The sequence below is a fragment of the Sus scrofa genome, chromosome 4, assembly GCF_054392235.1.
Source record: "Sus scrofa isolate SSC_HxYL_T2T_F1_AM1 chromosome 4, Sscrofa_HxYL_maternal_Yorkshire_Landrace_v2.0, whole genome shotgun sequence".
NCBI classification, from domain to species: Eukaryota; Metazoa; Chordata; class Mammalia; order Artiodactyla; family Suidae; genus Sus; species Sus scrofa.
Window position 1 is genome coordinate 103,014,696 of NC_139386.1, and position 23,834 is coordinate 103,038,529.

The window sequence follows — 23,834 nt, forward strand, 5'->3', positions numbered from 1 at the left end:
TAGCAAGCACTAATAGAGAAAGTATGAATGCTATGGTAGAAATGTGCCTACCCTGTTTAATATAAACCAAATAAACGTCCACAAACTAACCCAGATCAGGTTTTTCTGGAGCAGGAAAGTTAGGGTTAAGCTAATTGTCGAAAACAGCCAATTTTTTAAATGTGTTCTTAGCTTTATTGGATCCCCAACTATCACACCTAATTGTCCCACTATACACTGCTACAGTAACACACCTGCTACACTGAAGTCAGTTGACCAACAGAAACCTTTGTAGATGGGCAGCTGGTGATAGCTCACGGAAGGCTTTGATTGGCCGGATTAGTGGGGGTGGGGAGTGCAGCCCTCTTTCCTCTCTCTACCAAGGTTCCTTCATTGGATTGACCAGCTGTCAGGTTAAACCCAAACCTGCCTCCTTTCGGTGGTGTTTGTCTGGATCGCAACACAATAGCCGGGGGGGAGAGCCTCCTCTTGTAAGCTCTGATTGGCTGAACTCAGCTTTGGAGCTTTCTGATTGGTCTAATGAAGAAACACCAAGGTAGGTTGCCTAGTGATCCTGAGGAAGCTGATGTGTTATTCCTTCTTTGCATCGAAGGATCAGGAAGTTTGTTCCCTTTGCGTGGCTGAGAAGTTTTTCACCTACTAGGACGGGGGTGGGGGGTGGGGGTGGGGACACGTGTCCTAAAATTGAGCTCAAGCTGCAGCCTGCCTTTGGCGGTAACCCAGGAGTAACGTCAGGTAAGCAACGGGGTGAATACATTTCCTAACATCCAAAAAAACCTCCAAGTTTTTTATTTTATGGGGTGAGGGAGGTTTTTATTTAATTTTGGAGCTATTGGTTTTTTGATTTTTTTTGGCTTTTTCCAAATAGTATTTTTAATTAGTAAATGCCCAGGGGCGATTAACTCCTCAAAGAAAATTTTTTATTTTTTTCCCCCAAAGATTTAAAATTTTTTGGATTGGATTAGGAAATAAACCTGTTCCTTATGCCAGATAGGCTTAGTGCTCTTAAGCAATTGTTTCTTGGTTCTCTTCCTCTTTCACTCTTCCCGCCTCCCACCAAGAGTTATTTGAAATATAGCCTTGTACAGAGAATCTCTTGTAAGTCACTTCATTTGTATTTCTTTTTAAATGTTCAAATGCTTTTCTGAGTATTCATTTTAATCAGTATATATTTATCGAGCAGTTACAACGTTAAAGACATTGTGCTAGTTGCTATGGAGAATATAAAAACCCAAGAAGACAATGTCCCTGCCCTCAAGAAGTTTACATTTGAGAGACAGCCATACCAAATGAAAGACTATAATAAATACTTTAAAGGAAGTAAGTATAAATAAAATTGTATGAAAGTACAGCTGAGGGAGAGACCTGTCCTGGCGATGGGACATATGGGTAATGAAGAAGCAGATTCACTTAAGAATAGGCCTTTGAAGAATGGGTAGAATTTAGAGAGGAAGGGAAAAGGGAAAGAACTTTAGCTTGTAAGAATGAGCGGAGGTGGAATTTAAGGGACATGTTTGAAAAATGGTTTAACAGTACATAATTGGGAATAATGGGAAGATTGCTAGAAGGTAGAATGGGATCCAGTCAGAGAGGCTTTTGAATGCATTCTTTTGATCTTGAAAAAGCTATTCTTTTCAATAATTGCTAGTTTAAAATATTATATTTCATCTTAAAAATTGGCATTTAGATTTATGTGAAGTATACTAACTTTATCACAGCTGATAATGCAGTTACTCTTGACTAGATTTTTACAACTGTAGTGCATGGTATAAAAAGGCTTGTACTTTCATAGTTTTGGTAATTGAGAAAGAATATACTAATCTTTTTTTTTTTTTTTTTTTTTTTTTTTTTTTGCTATTTCTTGGGCCGCTCCCGCGGCATATGGAGGTTCCCAGGCTAGGGGTTGAATTGGAGCTATAGCTGCCGGCCTACGCCAGAGCCACAGCAACGCTGGATCCGAGCCACGTCTGCAACCTACACCACAGCTCATGGCAACGCCGGATCGTTAACCCACTGAGCAAGGGCAGGGACCGAACCCGCAACCTCATGGTTCCTAGTCGGATTCGTTAACCAGTGCGCCATGACGGGAACTCCAGAATATACTAATCTTTTAGCATTTTCTTGCCAGTACTTTTTGTTGGTAGCTGTTTGTGTATTCACAAGATGACTAGCCTAGGGATAGAGACAAAAGTTTTCTAGCTATATGGAGTTACCATACATGATCTTCTGAATGTTATTCTCCAGACTAGCACTCTTCCAAAGTGAGTGCATGAAATGAGTTATGGTCTTGGAAGGAAATATTAGAACGTGTATTTCTATTTAGTTTTTCTGAAAATTTTTTACTATTTTTGTGTATGTTTTATAATGTACCATTGAATAGTACATTATATGTAGAAATATAGAAATTATATGTAGAAATTATTGTATACTCTTCGGGGCTGAATGCTCCATAATTTTTTCTGCCCCATATTATTTAACTTGGGGAGAATCCATTATGTGAAAGAGGAATCACAATGATGGACATTCCCCCGGTTTATAGCTTATACCAAGAAGTCAGCTGGCTTAGAAGGTGATCATTTCTACTGATTTTTAAAATTACTGATTTGATTTCTTGTCAGTGCCTCCTGTAGAGTTCAACCTGTTGTACTTTGGAAAAGATATTGTGTTACTAATTTTCTGGTCATTACTGCTTTCTTTCTCCATTAAAGATTGTAAATATTTATTATCTGTATACATTTTAAATATACACACATGAATATTTAGATGTTTATTTACATAAGCACACATATAGATATATTTTCATCACCTCCAGAAACAGGTGAGAATGACCACTTTAACTCACCGGGCCCGTCGCAGTGAAGTAGGGAAGAACAATGAAAAGAAGGTGGAAAGTGAGGAAGACACTAACCAAGACAGAAGTCAAGACAATGAGGACTCTGGAGACTCTAAGGATATCCGCCTCACCCTTATGGAAGAAGTATTGCTCCTGGGACTGAAAGATAAAGAGGTAATGCACTTGGGTTTGCTAGGCTATCTCAAAGACTTAAATATTGGAATGTTTTTAGGAAGTAATCTGACAAAATAGTTTCATTATGCTAAATTTTCCTTAGAATTGTGTTTCAGCCATCTGGGGGATAGGGGAGTCTGGGAGGGTGGCTGATACTTGAAGGGTAAAATCCAGAAGTATAATTATGTGAAGTATAATTTAATTACAAAATTACCCTATAATTTTAGGAGCTATACACAGTGTCAATTGTTTATAGTTGTAGTTTCCCAAGTGAGATTGATGGTGAAATAACCTCTTATTAAACTAAGAAAGAGCACCACACACTGAAGTCTTCTTGAGCTTTGGGGAGAAAAATCTTTTAAATTAAAAGACAAGGAATGTGTATGATTAATTGTCTTATAAAAATAAACGAGTAGGTTTCTTATGATATAATAAGAATAACTTATTCTGTTCTGTGGATCTTTAGAAGTTAAATATCAACAACTGATGAGAATTATTAGAAAATGTTTTATGGGAGTTCCCTTCGTGGCGCAGTGGAAACGAATCCGACTAGGAACCATGAGGTTGTGGGTTCAATCCCTGCCCTAGCTCAGTGGGTTAAGGATCTGGCGTTGCCATGAGCTGTGGTGTAGATCGAGGGCTACAGCTCGAATTAGACCCCTAGCCTGGGAACCTCCATATGCTGTGGGAGCCACCCAGGAAATGGCAAAAAAACAAAAAAAAAAAAAGAGGAAGAAGAATACCCTTGTTTCTTAGACTTTACATTTTATTTTCTTTATCACTCACTTTTTCCTTCTCTTTATCTGCCATATCAAATCACCAATTTGAAGAAAAATTACAAGACTTGCTGTAGCCTGTGTGTTGTTAAAACTAATATTGGAAACATGCCCACATGTACTTGGCCAAGACACAAATATATCAGAAAATCTTGCCCGGAAGTGTATTTTCCTGTTTGCTGAGAAAGTTGGTGAGGCTCACTTTTATCAAACTCAGATAAATGAAAAAGCAAAATTGACTATCTCAGAGAATATCAGGGTAGGTCTGAAGATTAGGTGGTATAAATATTATTTTGAGATGTTTACACAGTGCCTAGGAAACACTCACTGACTATAAAAGAAGAGCATGTTAGAACTAAAGAGCTGTTTGGTTTGTTTTAATTTTGAATAAGAACCATTAATTTCCTGCTGAATCTAGAGACTAGAATTTTTGCTTTTATTCAAAGAGAAATTGTCTTTGGACTTGTCTTTGTGTATTTCTAAATTTATACTAGTTAATATAAAGATATAGGATTAAAAAATGAAGCTTATTTGGGGCTATGACCATAGTGGGTGCTCAACTTTTAGTGAGATACTGGGCAGATAATAAGCACTTTTTGAATTGTTCTAATTTTGTTTTTGGAGATAGTTGATAAATTTTGTTAACTTTCGTTTGGCTCAAGAAAAATGAGAAAAGATAAATCCTCAGGCATACATAAATAGGAGAGGTCAAATCTTCTTATTTATTAAAGTACTAATAGCTATTCCAAAATGTCAGTTACATAACTATCTCTAAAAATATTACATTGATTTCCAGCTCATCTTACTTTCTTATCTCCCAAACTACTTGTTGATTTAGTTAATCAATATTTAATGTGATTGGGGCGCTCATTATGTGCTTAGTATTATACAACTACAAAATAGTATAACTGGAGTTCCCGTTGTGGCTCAGCGGTTGACAGCTAGGAACCATGAGGTTTCGGGTTCCATCCCTGGACTCACTCAGTGGGTCAAGGATCTGACGTGAGCTGTGGTGTAGGTCGAGGCTCACATCTCATGTTGCAATGGCTATGGCCTAGGCCCGAAGCTACAGCTCCAATTAGACCCCCAGCCTGGGAACCTCCATATGCCGCCGGTGCGGCCCTAGAAAAGACCAAAAAAAGACAAAAATAAATAAATAAATAATAAAATAAAATAAAATAGTATAATATATGGTCCTGGCCTTCAAGAAACATGCATTCTAGCTGGGGAAATAAGATATACATGTTTTTAAAAGTTAAGTAATCTAAAGCTCCATAAACAGCAGAAGGAATAAAAATGAGTCGTCTTGGAGTTCCCACTGTGTTGCAATGGGATCTGCAGTGTCTCTGCATCGGCATGGATGTGGGTTCAATCCCTGGGCCTGGGGCAGTGGATTGGGGAACTGACGTTGCTGCAACTGTGGTATATCTTGCAACTCTGGCTCAGATTCAGTCCCTGGCCAGGGAACTCCATATGCCATGGAGCAGCCAAAAAAAAAAAAAAAAAAGAGTCTCCCTTTATATAAACGAATATAAATATGTTCTCTACATAGAATGAAAATGAGCATTATTTCAAAATGTGTATGATTCTCCTGTAATATTCAGTAAAGGAAGCCAGACACAAAATAATACATATTGTATGATTATGTGTATATGAAATTAAAAAAGCTAAACTATGGCATTTGAGGTTGTATATTTAAGTGGTAAAACTATGAAGAAAGCAAGAAGGGGATTACCATAATTGTTCAGATAGTGGTTACCTGTTTGTGAGGGTAGGAGAGGAGGAGGGAAGTATTAGTGATTAGAAAAGAGCATGAGAGGGCTTTCTGAATGCTGACAGTTTTCTGTTTCTCTCCTTGGGGGAAGTTCCGTGGATATTCACTTAGGGATAATTCATTGAGGCTTTCGCTTTTGTGTTTTCTTCTGTATGTGCATTATAGTTCACAATTCAAACGATTTTTAAAGACGTAAACAACAGTTAAAAAACAGCAAGTTTGGAGTTCCTGTTGTGGCTCAGCGGAAACGAATCTGACTAGCCTCCATGAGAATGCAGGTTCAATCTCTGGCCTCACTCAGTGGGTTAAGAATCCGGCATTGCCATGAGCTGTAATGTAGGTCGCAGACACCGCTGGGATCTAGCGTTGCTGTGCCTGTGGCATAGGCCAGCAGCTACAGCTCTAATTCAACCCCTAGCCTGGGAACCTCCATGTGCCATGGGTGGAGCCCCAAAAAGACAAACAAACAAATTTTTCCAAGTTAGAACAGTAAGAGTAGAAGAATTTCAAGGGAGGAGAGATCATCATGGGTTGGAATAATATGGAATATTATGGAATATGGAATATTATGGAATATGGATATCCATATGGAAGGTAGTGAAACCAGCTGGGCCTTTAATGGGTAGGATTGGAGTTCCTGCTGTGTTGCTGAAACTGTGGCATAGGTCACAGCTGCTGCTCGGATTTGATCCCTGGCCTGGGAACTTCCATATGCCTCAGGTGTGGCTGAAAAAGAAAAAAAAATGGGTAGGATTAACATCAGTGGAGAAAAGGGAACATTCCAGATGAGCCAGATGAGCGAGCAAAGGTATCATGAGCTTGATGAATTTAGGAGATAACTGAATACCAGTATGACTGAAGTAGATGGTGGCCATTGAAAACAATGAAATTCAAAATTAACAAATTAGAGTCAGACCAGAGAGGAATGATTTGAGTGCCAGGTGACTCTTTCCTTTAAGTAAATGATGATCAGTCCAGTGAAAACAGCAACTTCCGTTTCATTTTTGCGTCAAATTTGAAGACAATTGTATTTTTGCTTGTTCTTTGTGAGTATATGTTTTGGTGTGTATATACATACACACACACACACATATATATATTATAATTTCTTATTTTTACATGATTTAAGGTTGGTGACAGGTCAGAAAAATTCCTAAATGTTATACTTTGCATCCCAAAGTTCCAAGTTAACTTTTGCTGAAGATTTCCATAAAATTTTCTGTGTAGAACCCAATGCTATGATATTTTTAAATTACATGTTTTTTTAAAAATCTGTAAGAAAAAAAATATCATAAAGAGACTAATATTTCAAGAACTGTAGGCCTAGGGAGTTCCCATTGTGGTGCAGCAGAAACAAATCTGACTAGGAACCATGAGGTTGCGGTTTAGAGCCCTGGCCTTGCTCAGCAGGTTAAGGATCCAGCATTGCTGTGAGCTGTGGTATAGGTCACAGACAAGGCTCGGATCCTGCATTGCTGTGGCTGTGGTGTAGGCTGGCAGCTGTAGCTCCAGTTAGGCCCCTAGCCTAGGAACCTCTACATGCCACGGGTGGGGCCTAAAAAAAGCAAAAAAAAAAAAAAAAAAAAAAAAAATTGTAGCCCTAGAAAGGAATGACAGGTCATATAGTCAAATTGCTTGTGAAATATTACTATCATCCTTTCTTAAGATTCTTCTGAGAAGTAGCTGCCACAGACCGGTTTAAAAATATTAAGATTCAGGAGTTCCCATCGTGGCGCAGTGGTTAACGAATCCGACTAGGAACCATGAGGTTGCGGGTTCAGTCCCTGCCCTTGCTCAGTGGGTTAACGATCCGGCATTGCCGTGAGCTGTGGTGTAGGTCACAGACGCGGCTCGGATCCCACGTTGCTGTGGCTCTGGCGTAGGCCGGTGGCTACAGCTCCGATTAGACCCCTAGCCTGGGAACCTCCATATGCCGCGGGAGCGGCCCAAGAAATAGCAACAACAGCAACAACAACAACAAAAGACAAAAAAAAAAAAAAATTAAGATTCATTGTCTTGTGAAAATAATCAAGAATTTAAATATATGTTGAAGAGTCTAAACCTTTCATGTACATTTAAAATTAGGTGTTACCTCAGTTCAATAATACTGCCCTCAACTGAGAAGATTAAATTTGAGCATCAGCCTGACCAAAATAAAATAGATTTATTTCCTGCTGAAATCAAGATCCTGTTTATTTTTCATTACTGCCTTCATTAAGAGTTTTGATATGGATGTTAGCACTGACCCATGGACAGTTAATGCTTTAATTAAATTGCTAATATGTTTAAAACTTTTCCCTTATGAAAATCTTTATAATTAAGTTACCAGTAAGAGGGGTGAACATACTAATGCTTTTGACTTTTAGCCACAATTGTTTAAACTTGGATAGCATTTTTTTAACCCTCTTCCCTTCCTTGCAAAACTTTCTCTCTTAATAATGCCATTTATTGAGTACTTACTATGCATCATGACCTAAAAACTTTTCACCATATTTCTCATGTCACAGGAGTAAAGATTGACAAGTATTGTTCATTGGTAGTAGGGAAATATATTTTCATTCATTCGTTTAGTCACCAAAAATTTATTGAATGTCTCATATATGTCAAGCGCTAAATATTGAAAGAGAGCAAAAACAATAGTCCCTGCTTTTGAGATTATTTACAGTCTAGTGGCCTGGGAGTGGCTAGAGAAGTTAGGAGGAGGGTCAGGAAAGTCAGCAGACCAGTGCAGTACAGTGTGATATATGCATAACTATGTTCTGAGTACTGAGGGAGCAAAGAGGAAGGACAGCTAACTTGGATGGGTGGTGGAAAGAAATAGGTAGGAGAGGGAAGAAGAAGAGATAATAGGAAAGACTTCTGGGAGATGATAAATCTTAACCTGGATTCTGAAGATAACCAAAAGTTAGTATATGAAGAGAGACAGTTTCTAAGAAAAAAGAACATCAGCTGGATGTTTGTAATAATTTCGGTGATTTTCAACTGGAGCAACCTCAGATATTTGAAAGCATCTCATCTCCTTTAAATGAACTCGGATGTTTTGAAACTTAAGTACCAGAGCTTGACATCCAGTTGTGTGTTTTATTGTTTAACTTTTCAAAAATATGAAACATAGCATATCCAAAAAAGTGTGTAAAACACACATGTAAAGGTTAACAAGTAATTTTTAAGCAAACACTCATGTAACCACCATCAGTGGAACACTGCCAGCATCCTAGAGGCATCATCTTGAGCCCTTCCCTAATCACATGCTGCCCTAACTCCCTGTAGTTTTAACACATGTGTATATCTCCAAACAATCTGTTTTAGTTTTCCCTGTTTTTAAACTGCATGTAGTTCCCATTGTGGCACAGCAGAAATGAACCCAACTAGTATCCCTGAGGATGCCCGTTTGATCCCTGGCTTTGCTCAGTAGTTTGGTGATCCAGCATTGCTGTGAGCTGTGGTGTAGGTCTCAGATGTGGCTCGGATCCTGTGTTGCTGTGGCTGTGGTGTAGGCCAGCAGCTTAGGTCCAATTAGACCCCTAGCCTGGGAACTTCCATGTGCTGTGGGTGTGGCCCTAAAAAGCAAACCAGAAAAAAACGAACAAAACCCTGTGCTTTTTGGGTTAATGCTATCACGTTTTCTTTTGTTCAGGATGAAACAAAAGAAATTCATCCATGTTATTGCATATCATCTAATTCAGTTCATTGAGTTATATAGTATTTCATTATATCAATAGAGGACCATTCATTCTACCAGTTAATGGACATTCAGGAGTCCGTTGTGAATAATGCTGCTAACAATATTCTTGTGCTTATTAGTTATGTTCTTTCAAACAATGTCTCTATTCATACATAAAAGTGGTACATTTAAATTATAATTATAAAATATGTTAATGCTAAGCTTTTTCAATCTTACTAGCGATCCTTTATCAATTTTAATTTACTCATTGTAAACTATTAGCAGTGGGAGAGAGGAAGTGCAAAACTTTTTTAAAGCTGGTAAAAAAAAAGTCTCAGTGAACAATAAGTTTAAAAAAATTAGTGATGATAAGTCAGTACATACTTTGTCAATGAATGGCTGTAGATGGAGAAAACTGTTCCTCTTTGAAAGTTACTCAGTCCTAAAACGTTTTATTAAAGTCCAAAGATTAAGTCTCATATGTAATTTAGGTCACAACCTGGTCTTTTACTTTCCTGATTGCACAAAATGAACAGTAAATCTCTTGTCATTAGATATTGCTGTTGTGAATAGGGCAAGTGAATCAGAAGGACTCGTTTGTCAGGTTTTGTGGTTTATATTAGCCTGTTATAAACAGAAAAAAAGAGAACTTTTTTGCTTTTTAAAAAATTATATCCAATCATATAACTCCAAAGAATTATTTACTATTGGTACAAAAGGAAATGAACTACGAGACCAAAGTCCTGTTTTAACAATAGGAAAATATAGTTTAAGCTATTTCATTGAGACCCTGCCTCTCTTGATACTCCCCCAACCCCCAAATGCACACACTTATTCTAAAATATCTGATGTTGATATTAAGACAAAATCACCCACTTAAATTCAGACTTTTAACAGTGACCACTGAGCTCGTAAACTTCATGTGGGCCATTTTATCTCTTTTGCCTCCTTCTTCATACTTTATTAGTGTAACATAGGGTTTTCAAAACATTTTGCACTTTCTCTTGCTTGATCCTGCAAGGCAAATATTATCCTCCCTTTATGGGAGTGAAAATTAACTTAACCAACAAATTGTGGAATTTATTTTCAAACTGACCCTGAGATTTACAAAAGGGCGTGCTTGCAAAACAGATATCAGGAGTTCCCGTCGTGGCACAGTGGTTAACGAATCCGACTAGGAACCATGAGGTTGCGGGTTCGATCCTTGCCCCTGCTCAGTGGGTTAACGATCCGGTGTTGCCGTGAGCTGTGGTGTAGTGTAGGTCGCAGACGCGGCTCGGATCCTGCATTGCTGTGGCTGTGGCGTAGGCCGGCAGATGCAGCTCCGATTGGACCCCTAGCCTGGGAACCTCCATATGCCGCAGGAGCGGCCCAAGAGATAGCAAAAAAAAGCAAAAACAAAACAGATATCACATATTTTTCTATATTTCTTGCTGAACAAAGAAAATTGTTGAGGATTGTTAAACTGTTTGGTATTACCCCAAGACTTTCATCTCCTAAAATAGCTTCATATGGAATTTAACCTATGTCTCCTATTAAGATAAAAGATTATTATGTTCTGCAGTAATATTTGACCAAGTTAAATTTTCAAGTATTTTCCATGACTTTCTTATTGTAATGTTTAATACCCTAGCAAAGCTTGCTTCTGAAGATTTGGGGATCCCATAAAAATTGTAAGATGACCTCAATAATGTCAGAATGAGGGGAAAGTACCACTGTAAGCAATTTTTTTTCTTTTCAGGTCTGCACCTGTGGCATATGGGAGTTTCCAGGCTAAGGGCTGAATTGGAGCTGCAGCTGCTGACCTATGCCACAGCCACAGCAACACCAGATCTGAGCCATGTCTGTGACCTACACCATAGCTTGTAGCATCACTAGATCCTTAACCCACTGAAAGAGGTCAAGGATCAAACCCACATCCTCATGGGTATTAATCGGGTTCTTAACCCACTGAGCCACAATGGGAACTGCCTAAGCAATTCTAAAGGATTTGATTTTGTTAGTTATTTTTCATCCTATTATAAAAAATAGGGAAATAAGAAAGTTTTATACATTTTTTTTTCTCTTCTCTCTTCCTTCAAACAAGATATTCTGGTCATGAGGTCAGTAAGCCCAAGTAAGTTAAAAGGTTAAATAACCTGATTTGCAAAATGAAAAAAAAATTTTTTTTTGATCTTTTTTTTTGCTGTTTCTTGGGCCATTCCTGCGGCATATGGAGGTTCCCAGACTAGGGGGTCGAATCGGAGCTCTAGCTGCCAGCCTATGCCAGGGCCACAGCAACGCAGGATCCGAGCCACGTCTGCGACCTACACCACAGCTCACGGCAACGCCGGATCGTTAACCCACTGAGCAAGGACAGGGATCGAACCCGCAACCTCATGGTTCCTAGTCAGATTAGTTAACCACTGCACCACGACGGGAACTCCTGAAAAATATTTTAAAAGGCAGTAAGTAATATTTAATTTGTTATAACCCTAATTTCAAAGAGCCTGGTGCATAAACAAATAGGCATTATATTTTTTTCAGTTCACTCTGACAGCTGTAGGTTATAATCAATATCACATATCCACCAATGAATGGATTAAGAAGATGTAGTATTGGAGTTCCCATCATGACTCAGTGGTTAACGAATCTGACTAGGAACCATGAAATTGCGGGTTCGGTCCCTGCCCTTGCTCAGTGGGTTAACGATCCGGCCTTGCCGTGAGCTGTGGCGTAGGTTGCAGACGTGGCTTGGATCCCGCATTGCTGTGGCTCTGGTGTAGGCCGGGGGCTACAGCTCCGATTCGACCCCTAGCCTGGGAAGCTCCATATGCTGTGGGAGCAGCCCAAAGAAATAGCAAAAAGACAAAAAAAAAAAAAAAATAATAATAATAATGCCATTTGCAGCAACATGGATGAAACTAGAGACTCTCATACTAAGTGAAGTAAGTCAGAAAGAGAAGGACAAATACCACATGGTATCACTTATATCTGGAATCTAATATATAGCACAAGTGAACCTTTCCACAGAAAAGGAAATCATGGACATGGAGAACAGACTTGTGGTTGCCAAAGGGGAGGAGGAGGGAGTGGGATGGACTGGGAATTTGGAGTTAATAGATGCAAACTATTGCCTTTGGAATGGATTAGCAATGAGATCCTGCTTTATAGCACTGGGAACTATGTCTAGTCACTTATGATGGAGCATGATAATGTGAGAAAGAAATGTTTATGTGTATATCTGACTGGGTCACCTTGCTGTATAGTAGAAAATTGACAGAACACTGTGAACCAGCTATAATAGAAAAAAATAAAAAGCATTAAATAAAAAATAGAAAAAAATAAAATAATAGAAAAAAATAATAGAAAAAAATAAAAAACATTAAATAAAAAATAAATAAATAAAAATAAAATCTTTCCACACACCACACAAAATCACATATCCTCCTTATAGAAGGTGGAGGGGACTATTATATTAAAAAGAGATAAATATGAGTAGGTATTGGGGTTTCTTTTTCCTTGAATTTCAAAGCTTAAAATCAAATGAGTAAACAAGTCTTTTCTAGATTTTTCTGTAGGAATTTGATTGTATTAAGCTAGCTATGGCTGCCATAAAATAATGTCACAGACCAGGTGGCTTAAACAAAAGAAATTTATTGTCTCTCAGTTCTGGATGCTAGAGGTCCAAGATTAGTTTCTTCTGAGGCCTCTTTCCCTGAAGCAGATGACAATCCTCTCACTGTGTCTTTTTTTTTTTGTCTTTTTGCTATTTCTTGGGCCACTTCCGTGGCATATGGAGGTTCCCAGGCTAGGGGTCCAAACGGAGCGGTAGCCACCGGTCTACGCCAGAGCCACAGCAACGCGGGATCCGAGCCGCGTCTGCAACCTACACCACAGCTCTTGGCAACGCCGGATCGTTAACCCACTGAGCAAGGGCAGGGACCGAACCCGCAACCTCATGGTTCCTAGTCAGATTTGTTAACCACTGCGCCACAACGAGAACTCCTCACTGTGTCTTTACATGGTTTTTCCTCTGTTTCTGTGTTGTCCAAATTTCCTTCTCTTGTAAGAATACCAGTGAGACTGGATTAGGGCCCACCTTAGCCCCATTTCAATTTAATCCACCTCTTTAAAAGACCCTTTAAGAGTTCCCTGGCTCAGTGGAGTTAAGAACCAGACTAATATCTATGAGGATATGGGTTCTATCCCTGACCTCACTCAGTGGGTTAAAGGATCCAGCGTTGCTGTGAGCTGAAGTGTAGGTTGCAGATGTGGCTCAAATCTGGCCTTGCTGTGGCTGTGGTGTAGGCCAGCAGCTGTAGCTCTGATTTGACCCCTAGCTAGGTAACTTCCATATGCCACAGGTGCAGCCATAAAAAATAAGTTAAATATAATAATAATAAAAGGCCCTATATCCAAGTATAGTCACATTCTGAGATACTAGAGGTTAGGGCTTCAACATATGAATTGGGATGGGGGTGGATATAATTTGACGTTTCTAAATCATAACAATGATTATAATCAAAGAAAATAACAATCACTCATAATATCACCACTGAAAGATAACTGCTATTAAATTTTGACATGCGTATATCCTAAAGACTTTTTTCTATACATATATATACACACACACACAGATGCAAAATTTCCAAAAAAGTTTATCACATGAAACAAGTTATTCTATAGCCTTCTTTTTCTATTTAGTATAATGTGAACATCTTTCATGTCAATAAATAAAAAATATACCCTATTGTTTTTAATGGCTTCATAGGATTCCATTTAATGAATGTATATATTATCAACTTTTAAGGCTCGTCTGCAACCTCCCAGAGGGCAAGACAGTGTTTTCCTGCCATTCATGCCACACCTTATCTATCTACCCTTCTCTCTCTCCAGGCAACACGTCATTCCAATTCTATTTATCTTTTTTTTCTTCTGATTTTTTTATTATGGTAAATTAACATATCAGAATATTTATCACTCTAAGCATTTGAGTGTACTATTCATTGGTATTAAGTACTTAATACATTCATATTGTTATGCAACTATCACTACTGTCCCTCTCCAGAACTCTTTTCATCTTACCAAACTGAAACTCTATACTCATTAAACAATAGCTCCCCACTCCCCCCTCTCTCCAGCCACTGGCAACCACCATTCTACTTTCTGTGATTTTGACTACTGTAGGAAGGTACCTTATATAAGTGAAATCATATAATATTTGTCACAAATCTGTGATCAACTTACTTTGCTTCGCACAATGTCCTCAAGGTTCATTCGTGTTATAACATGTCAGAATTTCCTTCCTTTTTAAGGCTAAATTGTTATATCTTCTTGCCGTGTTTAACTTTTTATTAATATGCAGTGTCTTTCTTTGTCTCTTGTAATCTTATTTGATTTAAAATCTATCTTTTCTAATATTAGTAAAACCACTCCTGGTTGCTTTTGGTTACTATTTGCATGGAGTATCTTTTTTTTTCATCCTTTAGCTTTAAATCCATTTGTGTCTTTGGATTCAAAGGGTGCTTTCTCTTATAGATAGCATATAGTTTGAATGTATTTTTAAGTCTATTCTGCCAATCTGTCTTTTCATTGGAGAGTATAATCCATTTACATCTAAAGTATTTACTGAGAAAGGAGTATTTCCATCATTTTGCTATTTTCTATGTCTTAAAAGGTTTTTTTGTCCCTCATTTTCTGCAGTACTCTCTACTTTTGTGTTTAGTTGATTTGATATGCTAAAATGTTTTAATTATCGTCTCATCTCCTTTTCTGTATAGTCTATGACTATTTTCTTTTTTCCTTTTTTTTTTTTTAATTGCCATATTTTCAGTGTATAGAAGTTCCTGGACCAGGGGTTGACTCTGAGCCACAGCTTCAAACTACGACACACCAGATGCTAAACCCATTGCACCAGGCTGGGGATCAAACCCATGCCTCCAAAGAGACAATGCCAGATCCTTAACTTGCTGTGGCAGTGGGAAGTCCTATTTTCTTTGTTGTTACCTTGGGGGTTACATTTAACATCCTAAAGTTATAACACTTTATACCAACTTAACTTGAATTACGTAGTAAAATTAGGCTTCTGTACAGCTCCATCCCAACCCTTTTAGTTATTTTACAAAATAACATCTTTATACATTTTGTATCCCAAATGTAAACTAATTATAATGCATTAGTCTCTTAAATTATGTACAAAACAATGTAGAACAACAAACCAAAGTTATACTAATACTAGCTTTTAGACAAATGTTTTCAAGTGTATTAGTCTCTAATCATGTAGAAAACAAAAAGTGGAATTACAAACCAGTTTAACTATAATACTGGCCTTTGTAATTCCCCGTGTTTACATTTACTGACATCTTTATTTCTTCATACTGCTTTGCGTTACTGACCAGTCTTCTTTAAGTTCAATTGGTAGAACTCCCTTTAGCATTTCTTGCAGGGTAGGCGAGTGGTAAGGGACTCCCCAAGCTTTTGTTTATCTGGGAATGTCTTAATTTCTCCTTCTCTTTGAGAGATATAGTTTTGCCAGATATAGGATTCTTGGTTGACAGGTTTGGTTTTTTTTCTTCTAGCACTTTGAATATATCAGCCCATTGCTTTCTGGCCTCCAAAGTTTCTGATGAGAAACCTGTTGGTAGGAGTTCCGTCGTGGCGCAGTGGTTAACGAATCCGACTAGGAACCATGAGGTTGCAGGTTCGATCCCTGCCCAGAACCATGAGGTTGCAGGTTCGATCCCTGCCCTTGCGCAGGGGGTTAACGATCCAGTGTTGCCATGAGCTGTGGTGTAGGCCGCAGATGCGGCTCGGATCCTGTGTTGCTGTGGCGCTGGAGCTCCGATTTGACCCCGAGCCTGGGAAGCTCCATATGCTGTGGGAGCCGCCCAAGAAATGGCAAAAAGACCAAAAAAAAAAAAAAAACCTGTTGATAATCTTGTTGAGGATCCTTTTTATGTGACAAGTGGCCTCTCTTATGCTGCTTTTAAGATTCTCTCTCTGGGAGTTTCCATTGTGGCTCAGCAGGCTGAGAACCCAACAGTGTACATGAAGATCTGTGTTCAATTCCTGGCCTTGCTAAGTGAGTTAAGTATCTGGCATTGCTTAGGTCACAGATTCAGCTTGGATTCAACATTGCTGTGCCTGTGCATAGGCCAGCAGCTATGGATTCCATTCAGCCACTAGCCCTGGAACTTCCATATGCCACAGGTACAGCCTTAAAAAGAAAAACAAAAATCTCTCTTTGTCTTTGACTTTCAAAAGTTTGATTTTTTTTTTTTTTAATGGCCACACCTTCAGTATTTGAAGCCAGGGATCAAATCCAAGCTGCAGCTGCAACCTAGCCACAACTGTAGCAATGCCAGATTCTTAACCTACTGCACCACACCAGGAACTCCCAGTTTCTTTTTTGGCCACATCCATGGCATGTGGAAGTTCCTGGGCCAGGGATCAAACCCACGCCACTACAGCAACCCAAGCCATAGCAGTGACAACACTGAATCTTTAATGCAGTGAGCTACCAGGAGACTCATCAACAGTTTGGTTTTTTTTTTGTCTTTTGTCTTTTTTGTTGTTGTTGCTATTTCTTGGGCCGCTCCCGCGGCATATGGAGGTTCCCAGGCTAGGGGTTGAATCAGAGCTGTAGCCACCGGCCTACGCCAGAGCCACAGCAACTTGGGATCCGAGCCGCGCCTGCAACCTACACCACAGCTCACGGCAAGGCCGGATCGTTAACCCACTGAGCGAGAGCAGGGACCGAACCCACAACCTCATGGTTCCTAGTCGGATTCGTTAACCACTGCGCCACGACGGGAACTCCAACAGTTTGGTTTTAATGTGACTTGGTGTGTGCCTCTTTGAGGTCATCTTGTTTGGACTTCATTGAGATTTTGGATTTTTTTTTTTTTTTTTTTTTTTTTTTTTTTTTTTTTTTTTTTTTTTGGTCTTTTTGCCATTTCTTGGGCCGCTCCCACGGCATATGGAGGTTCCTAGGCTAGGGGTTGAATCGGAGCTATAGCTGCCAGCCTACACCAGAGCCACAGCAACTCAGGATCCAAGCCACGTCTTCGACCTACACCACAGCTCACAGCAACGCCGGATCGTTAACCCACTGAGCAAGGGCAGGGACCGAACCCACAACCTCATGGTTCCTAGTCAGATTCGTTAACCACTGCACCACGACGGGGACTCCTGGATGTTTATATTCATATCTTTCATCAAACTTGGGATGTTTTGGGCCATTATTTCTTCAAACAACCTCTGTCCCTTTTGCTCTTTCTTCTGGGAGGCCCAAAGTGTGTATGTTGGTTCATTTTTGTTGATATCCCACAGTTCCCTGGGCTCTGTTCATTATTCTTCAGTCCTTTTTCTTTCTGTTCCTCAGAGTCAATAATTTGCAGTTTGTCCTATCTCTAAGTTTGTTATTTCTTCTGCCTGCCCAAATCTGCCTTTGAAACCCTCTAGCAAATTTTTTATTTCAGTTATTATACTTTCAGCTCTAGAGTTCTATTTTGGTTTCTTTTTAGGTTTTCTACCTCATTACTAATATTTTCATTTTGTTCATACATCATTTTCCTGATTTTTTTCCACATCCTCTTTTAGTTCTTCGGAAATCTTTAAGATAGTTGTTTTAAAGTCTTTGTCTACTTGGTCTGCCATATGGTCTTTCTGGGACAATTTCTTTTCTTTTTTTTTTTTTCCTTTGAATGGGCAGACTGAACTGTTTCTTTATATATCTTGTGATATTTCTGCTTGAAAATTGAACAGTTGAATCAAATGATGTGGTAAGTCTAGAAGTCAGATTATTCCCTTTCCCTGGAGTCTGCTGAGGTTTGTTTGGTTTTGTTTTGGTTGTTTTTTTTGTTTTTTTTTTTTTTCCAGCTTTATTTAGGTATAATCGAAAAAGTTGTAAGATATTTAAAGTATATAATATTATGATTAGATATATGTGTACATTGTGATGATTCCCCCCATCATGTTTTTGTTTGTTTGTTTTCTTTCCTTTTTTTTTTTTTTTTTTTTTGTATTTTTGCCTTTTCTAGGGCTGCTCCCACGGCATATGGAGGTTCCCAGGCTAGGGGTGGAATCAGAGCTGTAGCCTCTGGCCTACGCCACAGCCACAGCAACGCGGGATCCAAGCTGCATCTGTGACCTACACCACAGCTCAGGGCAATGCCAGATCCTTAACCCACTGAGCAAGGGCAGGGACCGAACCTGCAACCTCATGGTTTCTAGTCAGATTTGTTAACCACTGTGCCACGACGGGAATTCCTGTTTATTTTCTTTTTGATGATGCCCATGGCATGTGGAAGTTCCTGGGCCAGGGATCAAACCCATGCCACAGCAGCAACCCAAGCCACTGCAGTAACACCAGAACCTTAACCCACTGTGCCTCATGGGAACTCTACCCACATCATGTTAATTAACACATCCATCACCTAATATATATTTACCTTTGGTGTGTATGAGGGAACATTTAAATTCTACTCTCTTAGCAAATTTCGAACGTAGTACAGTGTTATCAGTACACTACCATATATAAAATAAACAATAAGGATTTATTGTATAGCATAGGGACCTATATTCAATATCTTGTAATAACCTGTAATGGAAGAAAATTGGGGAAAAGTGAATATATATCTATATCTATTTATCTGTATAGCTGTATCTATCCATCTATAACTGAATCACTTTGCTGTATACCTGAAACTAACACAATATTCTAAATCAACTATACTTCAAAAAAAGCAGGTAACAATACCATATTATCAACTATAGTTACCATGTTATAATTAGACCCTCAAAGCTTATTCATCATGTGACTGAAAGTTTGTGCCCTTTTACCAACTTATTATTTCCTTCTCACCCTCCCAGCCCCAGGCAACCATTTTTCTACTCTCTGTTTCTAGGAGCTCAGGTGTTTTTTTTAGATTTTGACATGTAAGTGATACCATGCAGTGTTCATCTTTCTCTCTACTTTATTTCACCTCCAGGTGAAATATCTGCAGGGCATAATGCCCTCCAGATTCATCCATGTTGTTATAAATGACAGGATTTCTATCTTTTTTTTTTAAGGCTGATTAATTTTTTTCCTTGATCCATTTATCCATTGATGGACACTTAGGTTATCTCTATACTTTGACTACTGTGAAAAATGCTGCAATAAACATGGAGTACAAATATTTCTTTGAAATAATAGTTTTGTTTCCTTTGGATATATACCCAAAAGTAGGATTTCTGGATCATATAGTAGTTCTATTTTTAATTTCTTGAGGAATCTCCATACTATTTCCGCAGTGGTTGTACTAGCTTATATTCCCACCAACAGTGTACAAAGGTTCCCTTTTTTTCACATTCTTGCTAGCATTTGTTATCTCTTATTTTTTTTGATAATAGCCATCCTAACAGGTATGAGGTGTTATCTCATTGTGGTTTTGACTTGTATTTCCCTGGATGATCAGTAATGTTGAGCACCTTTTTATGTACTTTTTGGTCATGTGTATGTTTTCTTTGGAGAAATGTCTGTTCAGGTCCTTTGCCCATTTTTTAATTGGATTATTTGGGTTTTTGTTGTTGAGTTATAGGAGTTCCTTGTATATTTTGGATGTTAACCACTTATCAGATACACTATTTGCAAATATTTTTTCCCATTCCATATGTTGCTTTTTCATTTTATTGATGGTTTCCTTTGCTATGCAGAAGCTTTTTGGTTTGATGTAGTTCCACTTGTTGATTTTTTGCTTTTGTTTCTTGTATTTTTGGAATCAAGTCCAAAAAAAAAAAAAAAGCCATTGACAAAACCAATCTCAAGGAGCTCACCCTGTGTTTTCTTCTTGTAATTTTACTGTTTCAAGAGTTATGGTCAAGTTTTTAATCCACTTTGGGTTGATTTTTGTTTATGGTGTAATGCTTTTTTTTTTTTTTTAATTGTTTTAAGCTGTCTCTGTGCTGAGGATCAGCCTAAGGTGTAAAATTAAGGTATTTTCTGGATTTCCCTAGTGGCGCAGTGGAAACAAGTCTGACTAGGAACCATGAGGTTGCAGGTTCGATCCCTGGCCTTGCTCAGTGGGCTTAGAATCCAGCATTGCTGTGAGCTGTGGTGTAGGTCATAGACACAGCTCAGATCCTGCCTTGCTGTGGCTGTGGTGTAGGCTGGCAGCTTAGCTCCAATTCTCCCATATGCTGCAGGTGTGGCCTTAAAAAGCAAAAAAAAAAAAAAATTAAGTTCTTTTCTGGGCATTTGCAATAACCTTCTAATTTCCCCTGTGTATATAGCTGCTTTTTCTTTTTCTTTTTTTCCTTTTTTTGCCATTTCTAGGGCCACTTCTGTGGCATATGGAGGTTCCCAGGCTAGGGGTCTAATTGGAGCTGTAGCCGCCGGTCTACACCAGAGCCACAGCAACGCGGGATCCGAGCCGCATCTGCGACCTACACCACAACTCACGGCAACACTGGATCTTTAACCCACTGAGCAAGGGCAGGGATCAAACCCGCAACCTCATGGTTCCTAGTTGGATTTGTTAACCAATGAGCCATGATGGGAACTCCTGTAGCTGCTTTTGAACATCCTATTCTTTGGTATCTGGCGCCAAAAAGCAGGGAAAAGAAAATGAAGAGGAGGAAAAGGGTATTAGCCCTTTAAATCACCTAGAAGTCACTTTAGCCAGAAGGGGCAGGGCATTTCCTTTCGAAGTGCATCACAAATCATTGATCTTCTTTTTCTCTAAATTCCCTTGCATTTATCATACCTCTCAATGTGTTTCATTCCTGCATTTTCTGATTTTCTCATAGGCATTGTTTAATAACACAGGCTTTGGAAGCTGTAGACATAGCTAACTTCAAATCCAAAGTCTTTTTTTCTTTCTTTTTTTTATTTTATAAGTCAATGAATTTCTTTTTTCTTTTGTCCTTATAGGGCCACACCTGCGGCATATGGAGCTTCCCAGGATGGGGTCTAATCAGAGCTGTTGCTGCCAGCCTATGCCAGAGCCACAGCGACACAAGATCCGAGCCGCGTCTGTGACCTACACCACAGCTCATGGCAATGCTGGATCTTTAACCCACTGAGCAAGGCCAGGGATCAAATCTGCAACCTCATGGTTCCTAGACAGATTCATTTCCACCGTGCCACAACGGGAACTCCTACTCAATGAATTTTATTACATTTATAGTTGTACAACAATCATCACACTTATTAAATATATGACGACGTCAGTTTCCACTTTTTTTCTTTGTACTTATTTTGGAGATAGTAAAATTGACTTCATATTGCTATTGTGAGAATTAAATTACTTATATAAAATGTTTAACTCAGCCTGACACATACAAATGCTCAATAAATAATAAGTCAGACAAAGATAAATACTGTATAATCTCCCTTATATGTAGCGTTAAAAAAAATTAACACAGAGAACAGATTGATGGTTACCAGAGGTGGAGGGTGGGGTGCGTGGGTGAAATGAGTGAAGGTGATCAAAAAGATGCAGACTTCAGTAATAAAATAAGTCCTGGAGATATAATCCTCAGCATGATAACTATAGTTAATAATACTGTATTGTATATATGAACGTTCATAAGAGAGTAGATCTTATAAGTTCTCATCACAAGAAAAAATTATAATTAACTATGTTTGATGATGGATGTTCGGTAGATTTATTGTGAGGATCATTTCGCAATATATACATATATAGAATTATTGTACACCTGAAGCTAATATAAAGTTATATGTAATTATATCAATAAAAATAACAATATCTGTATGAATTTATAATTTAAAAATTGGGAAATAAAAGAATAAAGGTGGAAGGGCGTTCCCATTGTGGCTTAGCAGGTTAAGGACCCGACTAGTATCCATGAGCATGTGGGTTCAATCCCTGGCCTTGCTCAGTGGGTTAAAGATCTGGTGTTGCTGAGAGCTGTGGTGTAGTTCACAGATGCAGCTCAGATCTGTTGTTGCTGTGGCTGTGGCTCCAATTTGACCCCTAGCCTGGGAGCTTACATATGCCATGGGTGCAGAACTAAAATGAAAAAAAAAAAAAAAAAAAAAAAAAAAAGGGAATAAAGATGTGAGAAAGTGTAGGATATGTATTTATTTTTATTTGTTTTTTTACAATAAGTCAATTAGATATTGTCTAAAAGTGAAGCATTTACTTTAAACAAAAAACCTCTTAATAATCTATTAACCTTACAAATGAGCCTTTTAGGAAACTATTTTGTAATAAGGAAATAGGTGAAGTTCAGTAATTCCTTCAGTTTTACTTCATTTTCTTTTTATGTTAAATTTAAGTAAAATTATAATTTTACATTTTACTTTAAAAATAGCATTTGTAGTATGATTTATTCCCTTTTTTAAAAATATGATGAGTGGAAATTCCCTGATGGCCTAGCGATTAAGGACTTGGCGTTGTCGCTGCTGTGGCTTGGGTTACTGCTGTGGCTTGGGTTCAATCCATGGCCTGAGAACTTCCGCATGCCATGGGCATGACCAAAAAAATGTGATGAGTGTAATGTTACTTGAATTTGACATAAAAAGGAAATTGAGGTTAAACTGAATATTGCTTTTCTTCATCACAAGACATCATTTACTAAAAGGCCCCAGTAACATTTAAAAAGAGCTTGTGAAAAACATAAGACTGTGTAGAACTTGTTTGGCTCCTAATTCAAACAAACCAACTATTCTAAAAATGTATTAAACAATAGATGGAATTGAAGGCTTACTGAATATTTGATAATATTAAGGAATTGTTCATTTTTTTAGGTGTGATATTAGTATTGCAGTTTTTTTAAAACCCTTATCTCTTGGGGAGAGTATTGTAATATTTTATAGATGACATGTTACAGTATCTGGGATTTGCACTGAAATAGTCTGGAGGGGAATTCCCGTCGTAGCGCCACGAAACGAATCCGACTAGGAACCATGAGGTCGAGGGTTCAATCCCTGGCCTTGCTCAGTGGTTTGAGGATCCGGTGTTGCCTTGAGCTGTGGTGTAGGTTGCAGACAGGGCTCGAATCCCGAATTGTTGTGGCTGTGGCGTAGGCCAGCAGCAACAGCTCTGATTAGACCCCTAGCCTGGGAACCTCCACATGCTGGTTCTATGGTTTTGCCTATGTTTGGAAACGTTAAACCCCAAAATGTATTTTAAAAAGGGTGTTGGGGTCATGTTTTCTTAAACCACATGATTCTATTTTATACAATATCTTATTAACTCCCCATTATGAAAGATTATAAAATTACCTCTCTCACAGTTTCTTCTACCCCTACTCCTCAATATTTTTTGAAAATTTGCAGTGTATACATTCTGTTCCATAATTCACACAAAGCTGCTCTGTGAAGGAAAGCTTCAAAACTGAAGTGGGGGAAGAAGCTACGTGTATTGTATATGTTAAGAAAAATCTGGTCTTATATACACAAATAATAGGAATGATAGAATTTATAAGTAATTTTTATTTTATTGTTTATGATTTTTTCCAAAATTTTCTAAAATATGTGTATACTATTTTTTAATCAGAGACCAAAATCTATTTGAAAACAAAAAATGTATCTGCATTTACCTAGTTTCATTCTTCTGAGGTTTAAACATACAATAAATACCTTTGTGTTTCCAAATCCTTTTTTAAATCATTTGAGGAATT

General features: G+C 38.3%; 1 protein-coding gene across 6 annotated transcripts in view; it reads left to right on the forward strand.

Annotated features, from left to right (window-relative positions):
• Positions 1-537: 537 nt before the first annotated feature.
• GOLPH3L (golgi phosphoprotein 3 like) overlaps positions 538-23,834 on the forward strand; it is a 40,164-nt gene continuing 16,867 nt past the window's right edge. For 3 of the 6 annotated variants that reach the window (XM_005663495.4, XM_085023084.1, XM_021089894.2), the window contains exons 1-3: positions 538-735; positions 1,184-1,320; positions 2,813-3,007. In XM_005663495.4, coding sequence (XP_005663552.1) covers positions 2,825-3,007 — 183 coding nt within the window. In that variant the 5' untranslated portion in view covers positions 538-735; positions 1,184-1,320; positions 2,813-2,824. The remainder of the gene's footprint in view (positions 736-1,183; positions 1,321-2,812; positions 3,008-23,834) is intronic. The other 3 variants (XM_013997188.3, XM_085023083.1, XM_005663498.4) reach the window with 1 other exon arrangement.